The 18,255-nt window shown below is 42.4% G+C and overlaps 1 protein-coding gene across 1 annotated transcript in view; it reads right to left on the minus strand.

Annotated features, from left to right (window-relative positions):
* FBP2 (fructose-bisphosphatase 2) overlaps positions 1-7,575 on the minus strand; it is a 31,343-nt gene extending 23,768 nt beyond the window's left edge. The window contains exons 1-3 of the mRNA XM_025984234.2: positions 7,275-7,575; positions 3,038-3,200; positions 721-813 (exon numbers count right to left, since the gene is read on the minus strand). Coding sequence (XP_025840019.1) covers positions 721-813; positions 3,038-3,200; positions 7,275-7,444 — 426 coding nt within the window. The 5' untranslated portion in view covers positions 7,445-7,575. The remainder of the gene's footprint in view (positions 1-720; positions 814-3,037; positions 3,201-7,274) is intronic.
* Between the last annotated feature and the right edge of the window lie 10,680 nt (positions 7,576-18,255).

Consider the following 18,255-nt stretch of genomic DNA (forward strand, 5'->3'; position numbering starts at 1 on the left):
GATATCAGAGAGATTAGAAGTCTGACAAAGACTTGGCCTGCCTTTGTCCCCTTGGAGGACATAGGACTCATAAGCCACAGAATGTAGGAAGCCTCTAGAAGCTGAGAATGGCCACAGCATCAATCAGCCCAAAAAGCCAAGGACTTCCAACCTATAACAGAAATGGAACTGAACTCTGCCAATAACCTAAATGAGCATCGGAGCTAAGTCCCCCACCCCCAGCCTCTTAGGAGGAGGCCAGGCTGGCTGAAACCCAGATTTTGGCCTTATGAGACCCTGAGCAGGGAACCCAGCCATGCTTGTCAGACTTCTGACCTACAAAATGGTAGATAATAAATGGTCATTGCTTTAAGCCTCTAAGTGCATGGCTAAGTAAGATTTGAGAAACATAATGAAGAAACAGAGTAAGTCTTCAAATACCACCAGGAACCTAATATTATGTCTGATATCTGTGTCACATCCCCATCTTCAAACCCAGGCCCCATCTGTCATCTTATTTTACCTTCCCACCAGTGTGGTAAAGAAGGCAGTTGGAAAAGTACCAGATCAGTTCTTCCAGTGAGGATCCCAAGGCAGAGCGAGTTATGGTTTGCCTACAGTAGTGTGTCTGTTTAGTGGGAGGACAAAGGCTAAAACTCCAACCTAGTGACACTCCCAGCCCAGGAACCTTCCAGAAACTACCAGAGGGAAGGGGCATTAAAGATCAGACTATCTACTCACCTTTCTATAGATGGCAAAGATGGTTCCAATGGAGGCCAAGCAGTCAATGTTTGAAGATCCATCCAATGGGTCAAAGCAGACCACATACTTCCCCTAAATGCACAGAGGGAAGAGCCACCTGATTGGTTCCCTTCCAAACAACACACTCTGTAAATGTCTGTACACAGCAGGTAACACTATATCAAAAAGTGATTTAGAGCAAAAGGATATCCTTATCAAAAAATATAATTACCTGAGGATGGCAAAGTGTATCAGCATCTATGAATCATGAGCTCAGGCCAACCTGCCCATAGACTGATGAGTTGATGCCCACATGGGGCGATTGAGGTCCCATCCACCTCCAGGCCTCCTCTGGAACCACCCTCCCCTCTTGTGTGGGTCCACTGGGAGCTCAGAGCTGCTGGAGGTGTGAGAAGAAACCAGGTCTGACAGTGGCACCTGGCCCAGAAGAGGTGGAGAAGCTGAAGATAAACCTGGGCTAGCTCTACCCATACCCACGGGAAGGTCAGTTACAGATTTATTCATGATTCTTTCTGAACCACTCTGCAGATAGCCTTTCCTCATTTTGGAATGTTTTTGCCGAAAGACTGGAAAATCTCAGAACAATGTCCCAGGGCCTCTGGATCTGTCTTATTAAGAGAGCTAGTATGCATAAGTAGTCAGGGGAATAAAAAAGTCCTAGGCTTTGCTGCATCCAACCCACCTGCCCTATGCAAAGACCAGAAGACAGAGTGAGTGGGATCGTTCTAGCCCACCCACACTGCTGCCACAGACTGTTCCAGCTGACATTCCATGGAAAATACCAGATACTTTTTACAGGCCTCCTATGTGCAAGGTTCCAGGAGCACTTTAGTGATGGGGTCAGAGTCTCCTGGCTAATTAAACACAGGTAATATAATATCAAGTTAGATGGGAATCATTTCTCCTAACCTCTGAAATTACTTTTCCCTGACTTTTGGTGAGTAATGCCCTAGCTTAAGCTGACCTTTCTTTCTTTTTTATTCCTTCCTCAATGGGGGTGAAGGTAGGCTAAAAAGTGGGATAATCCATAAATTTGGAAATTCCCCATTCTCCCTGTAGATAATTCAACTGAGCCCATTCATTCATGCACGCATTCACTCAATGGATATCTGTTGAATATCTAGCATATGCTGGAAAATGTTCAAGAACTAGCACTAAGGGGATCCCTGGGTGGCGCAGCGGTTTGTCGCCTGCCTTTGGCCCAGGGCGCAATCTTGGAGACCCGGGATCAAATCCCACATCGGGCTCCCATTGCATGGAGCCTGCTTCTCCCTCTGCCTATGTCTCTGCCTCTGTGTGTGTGTGTGTGTGTGAGAGAGACTATCATAAATAAATAAAAATTAAAAAAAAAAAAAAAGAACTAGCACTAAGACCTATGTAGATAGGCCAACTGGGGAAGAAAGTGATAGATTAGATCAGAGAGACGATCAGGGGCATGTCGGTGGGAACTAAATGTTGAAAATAATCAGTGTAATCTAGTTTAAATTGTAGGAGATGAGAGTAAAGTACTTTGCACAGTCCGTGGCTTACAACAGGTGTTTAATAAATTTGGCTTTACCTCTTCCATACACTCAGCTAATTATGAAGAAATGGTCTTCAACATCCAATGTATAAAACAAGGACCAGTCTCAGTATTTCTTTTGTATCACAGCTGAACATGGATTGAATTTTTGGCCACTAGCAAACCTGTCTTTAATGAATTGTTTATGAAACCAGAATGACTACAGACCCTCCCTGGTCATGCCCTGCCAATGTATGAGCAAGTTTGCCAGTGTATGAAGGCAAGAGGACACAATCTTTATGATTTCTTTCCTACATGAGTTTAACAGCTTGTCAGGCATGAAGAAATCTCTGCTGAAACCGGAGCCCCCTTGAGAAGTGTGAGATGGGGAATAGAAGTGGAGTGGAGCAGTTCCTGCTCTCCCCAGGAACTCTACTTTTTATTGGACTTGATGATTTTGAAGCCACAAAAAAAAAAAAAAAAAAAAATGCAGCACTTGTTCTGAGCACATGAAGCGAAAACCCATGAACTCCACCTGCTGAGGCATTTTCAGCAAATTACTTTGATTTATTTCTTAAATGAATCACCTCATTATGGGACTTTTTTTTCACTAGACAGCCTAAGACTTCTAACTAAAGAAGTATGCAACCCATTTTTTTCCCAAAAGAAAACAAAAGTTAAGGAATAGAAGAAAATCTCAGAAACTACAGAAAAGCAAGAAAACCAAAACGTCTTCCCAACTCAGTCGTACCACCTACTGGTGAAAGGGGATCTGCGTGTGGGCCCCACACTCACCCTCTTCTCCTTGGGTGTGATGATGGCGTCTTTATTCTCCTCCGAAACCAGGACACAGGTGCTGTAGGAGGATTGTAGCATGTTGATGACCAGGGCATTGGATAACACGTCCAGTTTCTTCACCTCATCCCCGGTCACATTCACAGTTCCCGCAATTCCATACCTAAGAAGAGGAAGGTCTGAATGAAGGAATCCCTACTCCAGCAAAGTCCAAATGCTAAGACACCACCATTGCATCCCACCACCCCCTTCACAGCCATGGAGTCTCCACATTGTACAGACCAAGTATAACATGTCCCCCAGCGGTGACTCTCAACCTTGCTGCCTCACACTCCAGGGATATTGTCAGGTCCCCTTCTTCTCACAATGATGCTAACCAGGATTCAATCGTAATAAAATACAAACCTGCATTTGGCAGTGGGAAGTGAAGGGAAGAGCTAGCTCATAAAGTCAGACACATTGCCTGCATTCCTGACCCCAAAGAGTCAAGGCCTGTGGCTTTCTGGGGCTGAAATTGCAAGTATTTGTTGATGACCCTCCAGTGGTTAGGCCTGGTGGGCAGGATGAAAAATTGCCTTGTGGTATGTTTGCATTACTTAGGAAGGAAACCTGGGGACAGATTTAACTGATTTCATTCTTAACCACCATTAGAGCAAGGTAAGAAAAACTCTAGCCAGCTTTATGTTTTAGAACACCGGTCTGCAAAGATCTCCCACCTTCCACGATCATGGGCAGGATCCTTCTCACATGCCAGCCAGATCACTCTGGTCTCACCCAGCATTCCTACATGGGCTTAAGGCCCCACCACACTTGCCTTACTGGCACCCCTGGGCTTGCTGCCCTACCCCCACACTCTTCTCTCCAAGGGTGGCGTGGCTCTTACCCCACTCAAGCCTTTTTCATTTCAACTGTCACAAAGGTCCTGTTGCCACCAGCATCCAGAAAACTGCTCCTCTCCTTCTCACCCTCACTCATGGTGTTCCTCCCACAGGAATGCTGTCAGCCAACCATCAGCTTCTTCCAACTCTTCCTCCTGATTCCTTCTGAAAGCTTCCCTGGTCTCACCACACACCAGGCACGCTCCAGTCATCTCCTCCACAGCAGTTCCCAATCTGTTCATGGGAATACCTTTCCTGCTGGATTATCTGCCCACTGAATCCTAGAATGGCGGCCTTCTGTCCTGGTTTCCATAGTGCCCAAGGACGTAGCAGATGCTCAATACATGTTCACTGAATTGTGAAGAAGGCATGGCAGGAAAGTAATTTTCCTACTTCTCCTTTTCTTAATGCCATTTATTTGTCGAAGGAATCCTCAAGTGGTTCTAACAGGCACCCAGGATTGAGACTAATGATCTACCCTAAGCAGGGGACAACTCTATTCCCACCCTCTTCCTTGACTGACGGCCTTCCTCCAGGTGCTAACCTTAACCTCCATCAAACCCCTCCTTCCAGAAAGAATGGGAGCTCATTCATAATGAGGTCTAATTGTCTGACAACTGCTCTGAGTTAGGTCATGGAGGTAAGAGGGCTTTATATCCCGCAGGACAATAATCTTGTACCATTTTAACTAATATTAAAGCTTCAGTGACAATTTTTAAGTGCATATCCTACCACTTTGACAGTAGAAAACCATGAAGATGTTTCCAGGAGAAGCATTCTAGCAGTCCCTTCTTCCTACAGCAATGAGCGGACAAAAAAAGAAGAAAAAACTTGAAAATTTCTGATCCCTTTTGCATCCATGGAGTTTGTGCTTTTTCCCAGAAAAAAAGGAAGCAAAAGAATGAGGGGCTTGAAGGCCCCCAGAATGGGAAAGGGGCGGGAGTCTGTGAAAGTCCCATATTCATGAGCAGAGTTGCTCCAGGACAGAGAGCCCACCTTCTGGTGTGAAGCAATTCCAGGGTCCTGTTAAAATAATCTCAGCATTTTGTTAGGAAGAAGGACTTTCCAGACAATAGGCTTCTCACAGTGCCATTTTGGTGTTTCTTACCGAGGGACCAGGAGAAGGGTGTCATCTGAATAAGGAGGCCGTGGGGCTCCCCCAGCCCAGGGGGAGCTGAAGGTGGAGCTGAAAGGTGGAGTCTGACGTCTAGATTCACGGGCTGCACCTGTCACCTAGTGGACAATCGGCAGCATGGACCAGACAGCTGGCAAATTTCCCCAGGACCGGAGCTTGGAACCAGTGTAAAAATGAGCATCTACTGAACATGTATTATTATGGATCTGGCACTGTTGAAATCTACATCTCAGGGATTCACTAAGCCTTACAACCCTCCTAGAAGTTGGGGGCTGTTAACTTCCCCACCATTTTACAAGTGGGAAACTGAGTCCTGGCAAGAGTAGACAATCACATGGAAGGAAGAGCCCCAACTTCGATGAACACCCTATTATCCAATTCCTGAGTCCACTTCATCTGGACACTCAATAGTCACAAAGTTAGAGTTCTGAGGCTGATTAGTACAACCCTATTACTGCAGCCACTGCATCCTGAACAGAGGAAGAGCACATGAAGGTGGGTGAATAATACTGAAGTGTCAGCAAGCATTGGAGATGCCCAGAAAATGGCTCTAAGCATAGCATGGCCCATATCCGGGGACAGGAAAAGTCACTTTTTAGTGTCATTCAGCACAGCCCATGACCTGGTAGGAGCAGGCAGAGACAGATGGCTGCACCTCGCATCATGGAGGTCCTTAAGCATAGAGCTTGGCCATTAACACTGAATGAGGTGATAATACAGTTACATCAATAAACAGAGTGAGGAAAGCCAATCATAATGCTCCATTTTAAGTAGGCTCCATTTTAAGTAAGCCTGGTGTTGGGTGTGGAGCCCAACACCAGGCTTGAACTCATGACCCTGAGATCAAGACCTGAGCTGAGATCAGAGTCAGACACTTAACCGACTGAGCCACCCAGGCACCCCATAATGCTATCAAATTTGTGTTGTTGTTAAAAGAACATAATTGTTAAGAATTAATATTTTAAATCATTAGATTCTGTTATTTCCTCATTTTGGAGGAATGATAATAACAAGTCCCTTCAACTTTTGAGAGGACCTTCATTGGAATTGCTACAAAGAAAATGGAACCCCCGAGAAAGCTTCTTTTTATTGCAGATCTAAACCGGACACTGGGCTGTGTGAAAATTTAAAAAGGGAAACCTTACTAAAATTGAGCCAGGAGGGGGAGCCCTCACACTGTGCCACTGGAGGTCATTGCAGGAAGTGTTGTCAAGTCCAGACCCCAAAAGAAGAATCCTTCAGGAAATCATCAATTTCAGGCGTCTACAGGGGAAGACCTACATTGCATCTCCTACAAGTAACTAACTACCCCAGCGACTCAGCCAATAAAAAACCATGATGGCCCTGAACCCTTTCTTTTCACTTTTGTTCAAAACAACCCCTGCCAATTTCCTTCTCCATAAATAATCTTCTTTTCCTTTGTTAGACCAGCCTATGGTTTTTGGCATAGCTTGCTTGTCCCATATTGCAATTCTCTATTATTCTCCAATAAACTAGCCTTTACTGGTAAAATAACAGACTTATTTTGTAAGGTCAGCAGCTGTGACAGTCAGCAGCTGTAGCATGAATGTGGTCTTGTTCTGTGCCTAGACAGAGTATGGAAGAGAACAAAGCAGAAGAACGCTCTGCATTCCCTCCTCCTAGAGACACAGAACACTTCCAGCTTGCTGCACACCAACTAGAGAAGAAGATAAAGAGTCACCGAGAAGAAATTTAAAAATTGTTTTAAAAGCAAAAACTCCTTTCCATAGTAAGCCTGGACCTCCAGGACAGGAAGTTATTTGGTAAATGATTCCTAGCCTGAGCACATCGACAGAGTTCACAGCAATAAAATGGCTCATATCTGCTAAGAGCATAAAGCGAAGTAAATCTTCCTCGCCGTTTCTTTGTGCCACAAGAGACAAGTCACAATAATTCAATCTATGTCTTTAATGCAACGAGCCCCTAAGCTTATCATCATTATAATACATTGCAATTGGAAAAGTTACACATAAAAAAAAAAGGAAAAAGAAAAGATGTATTTTTTTTTCTCCATATCACATCTCCCAAGGATTTTTGTTCCTTTCTTGAACAAGTCAAAAGCCCCTTTATCAAAGTCAGAAACTTTGAAAGCACCTTCCCTCCAGGGCACAGAGGCAAATGGCTTTTGCCACCCAGCTGGCCCAGACCCCCGCGGCTGTGCCCACGCCCCCCTGGGCCCGAGCACCTGCTCCCCCAGACTCACAGGTGGGCCAGGCCGGCCTTGCGCACAGCCGAGGAGATGGCTTTGATGGCCGTCAGCATGGAGTTCAGCAGTTGTGTGAGCTCCCCCGTCCCTTTGGCCTGACGCCCTTTCTCCATAACGTAGCGGGTCAGGGTGAGCATGTCCGTTTCGAAGGGGCTTCTGTCCGACATCGCGGCGGGTACCTTCAAATCCTTCTTTTCTCCCGGGGAGGCTTGTTTATCTCTGCAGCCTGGGGCTCCTCGGTGTCTGAGCTGGTGTCTGCGAGCCCTGCCAGGACCTTTAAGGAAAAGGTGCCCCAACCCACGTGATTCAGATAACTGGGCAAGCCTTCAAGGAAACCTCTCTGGTGAGCCTGATTTTGAAGGCTGCCAAAGCACCACAAGCAAGCCGTAAATAGAATCAGGCAGCCCAGAAACACACACCTGCTTTCTCTTGATGAACCTTTTTTCTTTAAAGATCCTAGGAGGCAATTATTAAGTAAGTGGTGGGAGAAAAGAAATCCAGCCACTAAAAACAATGATCCACAAAACCGTCTCATTCAAGGACTTGGAAGGCTTTACATGTATCTCCTGCAGAACCTAATTCCCCAGTGGCACACTGGCAGATATCTTATCTGGGGTATAGGTCACCTAATAAAATAATGGCAATCCTGGGACCTCTTAGCCTGCGGTCTTTTATAAGCATTTGGAAAGGGTGCTTTTTATTTCCAAAAAGCACGTATGACTGACTGGGTATCTATAATAGATATCAAAACTAGAAGAAGAAAATTACTTCCTAGCATGGTGCTTCACATCAGGGTTGTTTTATCAATGCCTGTAGATTTGTGCTTTGAATTCAAAAATACCACCTGCTTACTGAACGGAAACACTAGAGAAGAACATAAAGAAACATGAGAGTCTTTACCACCAGCCCAGCCCCCAACCTACTCTCTAGAACTAGCTGAGCTGCTGAGAGTCTGTGTTGGCAATAGGCACTGCTGGGGACCTGCATAGGGTAGATCAAGAACTTTCTCTAGGGCTACACAGACCTGGCACTGAGTCCCAAGCTAGTTATCTGCTAGTTTTCCTGCGAAAGTTCCTGAAGCCTCAATTTCTTCTCTTGTAAATGGGAACAGCAGTAAAACATCTACCTGATAGAATGGTTGTCTGGATTAAAAGCAGTAAGATGAACCTGGCACATAGTATGTACTTAGTGTCTGTTAGCTGTTATAGATAAATACATAACTATTTTAGATGCATGTGTATTGCGTGTACATGGAGTTTAGATGTATATATAACTATTGTTATAATTTTTAGACGGATATATAACTATTTTAGATGTATATATAACGATTACGTGTACATTTTGCAAAATAGAAGAATATACACATTGCTCTGCAATGTTTTTTTCTTTTGACAATTGTTTCAATCAGAATGCGTTTAGCTGCAAGTAAGAGAAAACTCAGATGATTTAGATATGTGTGTGGGGGGGTATTTTTCTCATATTTTCTCTTCAGTTCACTAGGAGGTAGCTGCTGGCATTTACTTAGCTATTCAAGGGTTCCACTAGGGGCGCTTCTGCTTCTTCTGTTATCCTAGGTCATCTGGCTTCTACCTCCAAGGTAAGACATCTCAAGAGCACAAAATGGCAACCACCATTCTGAACATCTAACCCACATTGAAGACCCAAAGAGTGGAGAAAGGTGTTCCAATCTACCAATCACATCAGTTCCCTTTTTTAGAAAAGAAATGTTTCCCCAAAACACAGCCCCCCCAGACACACACACACACACACACACACACATACACACACCAGTGGACTTCTACCTACATAGCTTTGGCCAGATTTCTGAGCTGTGGTGACCCCTTGCTACAAGGGTTGGGCACTGGTATTCCATGGACCAACCAACCTAACGTGGCTACCATAGCAAAATATCTTAGAAATATACATCCATGTCGGTACAGAGATACACTGCATTGCAGTGTGTGGACTGTTAGATTATTTTGGAAATGCTCACTCTTGAAACAATGCTTCAACAAGTTTCTGTATCTTTGTGCACATGTTTGTATGAGGCCTTCAGTAAGATACAGCTGTACGAGGGGAACTGCCCTGTCAGATTATTCTAATTTTGACATCTCCAGGATCTAAACCAGAAAGCTCTCTTTCTTTACTGAGAGCTTCAGGGAATTGTAAGAACTATGGAAGGGGATATCTTTGATCTTGCCATGTCCTACTGCCATTAACAAAGTTAATCTGTTTCGTTTTTCTTTTTTTTATAATATACTTTTTTAAGATTTTATTTATTTATTCATGAGAGACACAGAGAGAGAGAGTCAGAAATACAGGCAGAAGGAGAAGCAGGCAGGGAGCCCGACATGGGACTCGATCCCAGGTCTCCAGGATCATGTCCTTGGCTGAAGGCGGTGCTAAACCGCTGAGCCACCGGGACAGCCCTGTTTTGTTTTTCAAGCGAGAGATCAACAATGATTTTTCTGACATAATTACAGGAAGAGCAGTGGTTGGATGTCCTGGGCCAAGAGAGTGTCTTGGTTATTAGTTCCTAGGTTTCCTTTGAAATACAACATTGACATCAAAGGATTTTCTACATGGTGGTGTGGAATGAGGGCCTTCACATCTTCCCTAGAGAAATGATTGTGGCTATTCACACAAATACCCATTTATGAATATTTACAGTAGCTCTATTGATAATGTCGGAGACTGCAAACCCATCTGCTCTTCAGTGAATGGATAAACCAACTGAAGTAGATCCATAAAATGGAATAGTATACAGCAATAAAAAGGAACAAACTTGTTACATACAGCCCTGGGACAAATCTCAAAGGCATTAAACTAAGTGAAAGATCCCAGTCTCAAAGACTATATAGGTATTATTCTGTTTATATTTTGAAAAGATAAAATTAATAAATATAATATAAAAACAATTCCAAGGTTACCAGGGCCTGAGGGTATGAGCAGGGTTAGGACAAGGGAGGGATTTTGTACCCGATAGAACTGTTCCATATCCTAATTTTAGTGATGGCAATTCGAATCTATATGTGTGTTAAATTCGAATAACTGTACATTTTTTAAAAATTCATTTTACTGTAGGACAAAATATAAAATGGACCATGGACAGTCTGCACACAGTACCAGTCCATGACAAAGTTAGGAGTAAAATTGAAGGTATTTAGAAATTTCTGGGATCCCTGGGTGGCGCAGCGGTTTGGCGCCTGCCTTTGGCCCAGGGCGTGATCCTGGAGACCCGGGATCAAATCCCACATCGGGCTCCCGGTGCATGGAGCCTGCTTCTCCCTCTGCCTGTGTCTCTGCCTCTCTCTCTCTCTCTCTGTGACTATCATAAATAAATTAAAAATAAATAAATAAATAAATAAATAAAAGAAATTTCTATAGCAATTTTCCTATGTTATGTTTGCTCTGACTATATTAAAATGTGATTTAAATCTAGCAGTCAAATATGATTTAAATTTAAATGAAATTATAACCTAACACTAAACAATCAGGGCTCACATTTTGCATGTAATTGTTTTTTATTTGTTATTGTTTTTATTTGTAAATTGTTATTTATTTTCATTTTTCCAGGTTTGTTTTTTTGTTTATTTTACCATTTTAAGCATGCAGTGCAGTGGCATCAAATACACTCACAGTGTTGTGCATCCCTCATCACCATCCATCTCCAGAACTGTTTCATCTCCCCCAATTGAAATTCTGCTTAAACAATAACTCTCTTCATTGGCCTTTCCTGTAATTCTTATATTATGTTTTATAAAAGTATCTGTTAACAAGAGATTGGAAGTGAAACCAACCCACCAGTGCTTCAGTGCAACTACTTGGAGAAGCTCTGTGCTTGGTGCACTGCAGATGTTAAGAATAAGCAGAAGGCTGGAGAATTTGAAGACAGGGAGGAAGAGGTGTTGGCTAGTGTTATTTATAAGTGGTCAATGACTCATCCATAAAGGAAACAGGGGAGGGTCTGCTATTTCTGCCACCATCTGGCCCATGCTGACAGCAATCATACCCCTTCGCAGCTACACTTAAATGTTAGAAGTTCGAGTTACCCAATGATCTAAAATTGCAACCAATGACCTTTCAGCAAATGCCAAAGTTCTTTTAGGGCATACGACAGAGTGGAAACAGAGCCGCCATGGTGGAAACCCGGGGAAAGAAAGAGCAGTATCTAGTCTACATGTATTTCAGTGCTACTGATACACTGGTGATCCCAAAAGCTGCCCATGGCCTTGCTCTGCTTGGAGGAAGATGCTGACAGACCCCAGTCTACGTGAATAAGGACAAGCAGACCCTCTTGATAGTTGAGGCAACCCTGCTCTTGCATCGGGATCTGAAGACAAAGACAAGGATCTAGAATGTGACTCTAGAGTATCAATGAAAGGATGATTCTTTGTTAGCACAACTCTACTAAGATGGTTTATATACACTCTCTCATGTGATCCCAGCATATGGGGTTTTTTTTAAGTTTTCAATCAGAAAAGGTTTTATTATAAAAAACAATGCCATCAGGCAAAAATGCAAAAAATATGCAATTGTGGCAAAATGTTTACAAATATCTACACATTAGCCCCCGTAGTACTGCAGTGTTTACTATGTACCTGAGCACACAACACAGAAGGCCACTGGAAGATGCTCCACATGGGGAATCTGATTCCTTGTGGATCAACCCACTTTTCCTCTGTACCAATGAAATAAGCTTAAGCTTCAACTTTGTAGAATTACAGAAAACAAAGACAGGAAACCCCAATCCAATATCTGCTTTCCTGTAATATAGTTATACCAAGTCCAGTTTCAATGCGTGAAAAATATATAGAAAAGTGCTGTATACATTCTTCAAGTGGAAAAACAAAGTTTAACTTTGTTAAGCTGGGACTTAACAGTGGAACTGGCCCATGTTCGACCTATGTTTTTTTTTTGTTAAGATTTTATCTATTTATTCATGAGAGACAGAGAGAGAGAGAGAGAGATAGAGAGAGAGAGAGGCAGAGACAGGCAGAGGGAAAAGCAGGCTCCGTGAAGGATGCAGGGAGCCCGAAGCAGGACTCAATCCCCGCCCTGGGCCGAAGGTGGCGCTAAACTGCTGAGCCACCCGGGCTGCCCCTTTTTATTAAGATTTTACTTATTCATGAGAGATACAGAGAGAGGCAAAGACATAGGCAGAAGAAGAAGTAGGCTCTCCGTGGGGAGCCCAGTGCGAGACTTGATCCCAGGACCCCAGGATCAGGACCTGAACCAAAGGCAGATCCTCAACCACTGAGCCACCCAGGTGCCCCTCAACCTGTTTCTTTTTGTTTTGTTTTTTTGTTTTGTTTTGTTTTTATAAATTTATTTTTTATTGGTGTTCAATTTGCCAACATACAGAATAACACCCAGTGCTCATCCCGCCAAGTGCCCCCCTCAGTGCCCGTCACCCATTCACCCCCATCCCCGCCCTCCTCCCTTTCCACCACCCCTAGTTCGTTTCCCAGAGTTAGGAGTCTTCATGTTCTGTCTCCCTTTCTGATATTTCCTACCCATTTCTTCTCCCTTCCCTTCTATTCCCTTTCACTATTATTTATATTCCCCAAATGAATGAGATCATATAATGTTTGTCCTTCTCCGATTGACTTACTTCACTCAGCATAATACCCTCCAGTTCCATCCACCTCGAAGCAAATGGTGGGTATTTGTCGTTTCTAATGGCTGAGGAATATTCCATTGTATACATAAACCACATCTTCTTTATCCATTCATCTTTCGATGGACACCGAGGCTCCTTCCACAGTTTGGCTATTGTGGACATTGCTGCTAGAAACATCGGGGTGCAGGTGTCCCAGCGTTTCATTGCATCTGTATCTTTGGGGTAAATCCCCAGCAGTGCAATTGCTGGGTCGTAGGGCAGGTCTATTTTTAACTCTTTCAGGAACCTCCACACAGTTTTCCAGAGTGGCTGCACCAGTTCACATTCCCACCAACAGTGCAGGAGGGTTCCCCTTTCTCCACATCCTCTCTAACAATTGTGGTTTCCTGCCTTGTTAATTTTCCCCATTCTCACTGGTGTGAGGTGGTATCTCATTGTGGTTTTGATTTGTATCAACTTATGTTTTAATTTGGTTGTAACCACTGTGCTTTTTACTTTTATTCTCATCTTGCTGTGCATTAAAAAATAATAGTAATAGTACTTTTTTAATAATAATTTTTTTAGAGCAGTATAGGCTTACATACAATTGAGAGGAAGTGTGGAGATTCCCTATTCCCCCCTGCACCCACACATACACAGCCTCCCCTGCTGCCAACATCACTCACCAAAGTGATATATTTTTTAAAAAGAATGACCTTACACTGACACATCATAATCACCCAAAGTCTATAGTTTGCCTTGGGTTCACTTTGGGGGTTGCTTATTCTATAGGTTTAGACAAACATATAATAACTATCATCATGATAGCATACAAAGTTTTCTTACTGCCCCCAGAAATCCTCTGTACTCTTCCTGTCCATCTCTCTTTCCGCCCCCACAGCCCCTGCCAACCACTGATCTATTTACCGTCTCCATTGTTTTGCTTTTTCTAGAATGTCATAGAGTTAGAATCATACATCATGTAGCCTTTTCATTTTGGCTTCTTTCTCTTAGAAATATGCATCTAAGTTTCTCCCATGTCTTTTCATGGCTTGATAGTTCATTTCTTTTAAGCACTGAATAATATTCCATTGTCTACATGGACCACAGTTTATATATCCATTCACCCACTAAAGGGCATCTTGGTTGCTTCCAAGTTTTTGCAGTTATGAATAAAGCTACTATAAATGACTTTGTGCAAATTATTGTATGATGTAAGTTTTCAGCAACTTTGGGTAAGTATCAAATCCTGTGATTGCTGGATCACATGGTGAGTGTGTTTAGTTTTATAAGAAAACTGCCAAGCTGTCTTTCAGAGTAGCTAGATCACTTGGCACTCCCACCAGCATTGAATGAGAGGCCCTGTTGCTTCACATCCTCATCAGCATTTGGTGTAGTCAGTGTTCCGGATTTTGGCTATTCTAAAAAGTGTGTAGGGGTGTTGCTTTAATTTGCATTTCCTTGATGGCATATGATGTGGAGCATCTTTTCATATGCTTATTTGCCATCTGTGTATCTTCCTTGGTGAGGTGTCTGTTAAGGAGTTGTTTTCTTTTTTAATCAGTTGTTTTCTTATTGTTGAGTTTTTAAGAATTATTTGTATATTTTGGGTAACAGTCCTTTATCAGATGTGTCTTTTACAAATATTTTCTTCCAGACTATGGCCTGTCTTCTCATCCTCTTGACAGTGCCTTTCCCAGAACAGAAGTTTTTCATCTTAATGAAGTCCAGCTTATCAGTTACTTCTTTCATGGATCATGTCTTTGGTGTCATATCTAAAAGTCCTTGTCATACCCAAGCTCATCTAGGTTTTTCACCTATATTATCTTCTAGGAGTTTGACATTTTATATTTAAGCCTATGATTCATTTTTTAAAAGATTTTATTTATTTATTCATGAACATCACAGAGAGAGAGGCAGAGACATAGGCAGAGAGAGAAGCAGGCTCCCTGTAGGGAGCCCGATGTGGGACTCAATCCCAGGACCATGACCTGAGCCAAAGGCAAACACTCAGCCACCGTGCCACCTGATTCATTTTGAGCTAATTTTTGTAAGGGATATAAGGTCTGTGTCTAGATTCATTTTTGTGCATGTGCATGTCTGGTTGTCCCAGCACCATTTGTTCAAGAGACTATCTTTGCTGCATTGTATTCCCCTTGCTCCTTTGTCAAAACTCAGTTGACTATATTTATGAGGGTCTGTTTCTGGGCTCTCTATCCTGTTCCATTGATCTATTTGCCTGTTCTTTCATCAATAACACACTATCTTAGTTACTCTAGATTTTTAAAAATATTTATTTATTTATTTATTTATTTATTTATTTATTTATTTATTTGAGAGAGAGAGAGAGTAAGCATGAGTGGGAAGAGGAGCAGAGGGAGAGAAAGAAGCAGACTCCGCACTGAGCATGGAGCCTGATGTGAGGCTTGATCCCACAACCCCAAGACCATGACCCAAGCTGTAATCAATGAGTCCAACTGACTAAGCCACTCAGGTACCCCTTAATTACTGTAGATTTATAGTAAGTCCTGAAGTTGGGTAGCATCAGTCCTCCAATTTTGTTCTTCTCCTTCAGTATTGTGTTGGCTATTCTGGGTCTTTTGCCTATCCACATAAACTTTAGAATTAGTTGGTCAATATCCATAAAATAACTTGCTGGAATTTTGGTTGGGATGGCACTGAATCTATAAATCAAGTTGGGAAGAACTGACATCTTGACAATAGAGTCTTCCTATCCATGAGCATAGAATAACTCTCCATTAATTTAGTTCTTCTTTGATTGCATGCATCAGAGTTTTGTAAACCTTATACATAATTTGTTAGATTTATATGCAAGTATTTCATTGTGTTGGGTGCTCCCTCTGAGGCGATAGGGATGAATCCTTCCTTGCTTCTGGTAGCTGTTGGCATTCCTTGGTTTCTTTGCCTTGTGAACACATCAGTCTAGTCTCTGCTTCCATCTTTTCCATGCACATCTGCCTTTGGCTCAGGTTGTGATCTCAGGTTCCTGAGATCAAGCCCTGCATTGAAACAGGCTGATCAGGGAGCCTGTTTCTCCCTCTACCTCTACCCCTCTACTCATTCTCTCTCTCTCTCTCTCTCTGACAAATAAATAAATTTGTTATTCCTTAATTTAATCAAATCTGCAAAGATTCTCTTTCTAAATAAGGTCAGGTTCACAGGCTCCAGGGATTTGGATGTGGATATGTCATTGGGGGGTGGGGGGTGGCCACTATAGTCATCCTGGAATTATTTCCAATTCTGAAGCTGGGGACCAGGGACCACAGTCACTCTGAGAACTTTAAGAACCAATGATGTTCATCTGGAGTTTCTACCCTCTTCCTGGTTACAGGGTCTCCCATCAAATGCCCAGTGGCATAGCATGGTGGCAAAGCCAGGGCAGATGGGGGCTTCAAGTCAAACTGGATTTAGCTTTTGGTAAAAGACACAAAACAGCAAGTATGCCATTGTGGAGAAATTCCTCTACTGATATACTTTAAAATATGTAGATGTTAGCTTAAGTACAGGCATGATTTTTAACTTGGAACATAAGGAGTATAGCTATGGAATCTGTAGGAACTACAGTCAGAGCTGTAGGTGGCACGGAGGCATGGGGACCTCTTTACAAATCCTGCTAATGCTGTTACTGAGGAATCTAATAGAAAATCCCAGCAGCCAAATATTTGACTGGTTTAAGGGGGTGTTTTCCTTTGCAAAGAGAACATTATGTGTTTTGATTAGGAGTAGGAGGGAGCTCCTGTTTTAGGGACAGCATGACAAGTGGAGCCTGAGAAGCAACACACCTGAGTTTTTGCCAAGTCTCTACACAGTGCTCAGTGAACACCATCTTTTCATCCTTGTCCTCTTCCTCATGGACATCTCAGGATTTCCAAGGTCAAAACCAACTTCAAAATTCCATGAATCATCAGAGGAGAATCACTGTTCATGCTGCTGATTCTCTAAGTCTGTGACTGTCTTCCTTTCTCAAAGAAAAAGAGAAAGACTGGATACATCCACAGCAGAACACAAGTAAGTATTAGTTGAAAACTCTTAGTTAAATAACCAGTGGCCTTATTAAGAGACACCACACAGAACATACAAACAAAAGTAAAGTAAAGGTATCTTTCTGTGATTTTGCTTGTTTTATCATGGCACCGGGTAGAGGAATATTATTTCCCATCCAGCTGTCTTAATAAAATGGCCCCCAGATCGCCACATCTCCCTCAGGGCTTTGAGAGCCAGGAGCTACAAGGACTAAGCTACAAGAAGTTAAAAATTAAAAGGTGTTTTGTGAGTTCAGGAGACTTTTCCTGAGAGGCACAGTCACAGCTGGAGTGGGAAAAATACTGGCTCTGTGTCTGGTCAGTGACAAAAGCAGATCCAATGCTTGAGATCAAACTAAGTTCCCTGTTGGAAAACACAAAAGTAGCAGGGATTGTTTGGAGGGAAAGGAACAGGATTTACACACATTTTTAAGCTCACAAGTAAATATAGATATATTTATTATATATCTATATTTTAACATATTAATACATCAAACATACCTGAATTTTTAATATTTATCAAAATGTTTTTATTATATTAATAAAATTTATATTTTAATGAATATGTTGAACATATTTGAGTTAATATGTTTAATATATTAATTTATATTATATATCTGTATAGCAACATATTTATTCTGTATTATCATATTTTGCTTAAAACTAGATTTCAAGAATGTTCACAGATGTTTCTTTTTTTTTTTTTTTTTAAGATTTTACTTATTCATAAGACACACAGAGAGAGGCAGAGACACAGGCAGAGAGAGAAGCAGTCTCCATGTGGGGAGCCTGACGTGGGACTCGATCCAGGGTCTCCAGGATCACGCCCTGGGCTGAAGGCAGGCTCCAAACTGCTGAGCCACCCAGGTGTCCCACACAGATGTTTCTTAACACGTAACTTGCTATGTTGGAATTCTAGCCCAGGGTCAGCTAAGGAAGAAATTGCTTATATAGAGAGCCTAGTGAGACATATACTGCTTGCAACAAATTGTATTTCCTTAAGCTTTGTTTTTATGATGAATCTTTTTCCTTATTGTAATCAGACATTAGGGATTATTAGGCCTTGTTGTTCAACAGGATGTTTTGTTTTTATAGAAAAGTCACCAGTGAGGATGCCTGGGTGGCTCAGGGGTTGAGCCTCTGCCTTCAACTCAGGGCATGACCCTGGAGTCCCAGGATCAAGTCTCCACATGGGGAGCCTGCTTCTCCATCTGTCTCTGTCCCTGCCTCTCTCTATGTCTCTCATGAATAAATAAATAAAATCTTAAAAAAAAAAAAAAAGAAAAGAAAAGAAAAGTCACCAGCAAGTAGTAACATAAGCCTTCATTTGTGA

This window comes from Vulpes vulpes, chromosome 1, assembly GCF_048418805.1.
Source record: "Vulpes vulpes isolate BD-2025 chromosome 1, VulVul3, whole genome shotgun sequence".
Lineage (NCBI taxonomy): Eukaryota > Metazoa > Chordata > Mammalia > Carnivora > Canidae > Vulpes > Vulpes vulpes.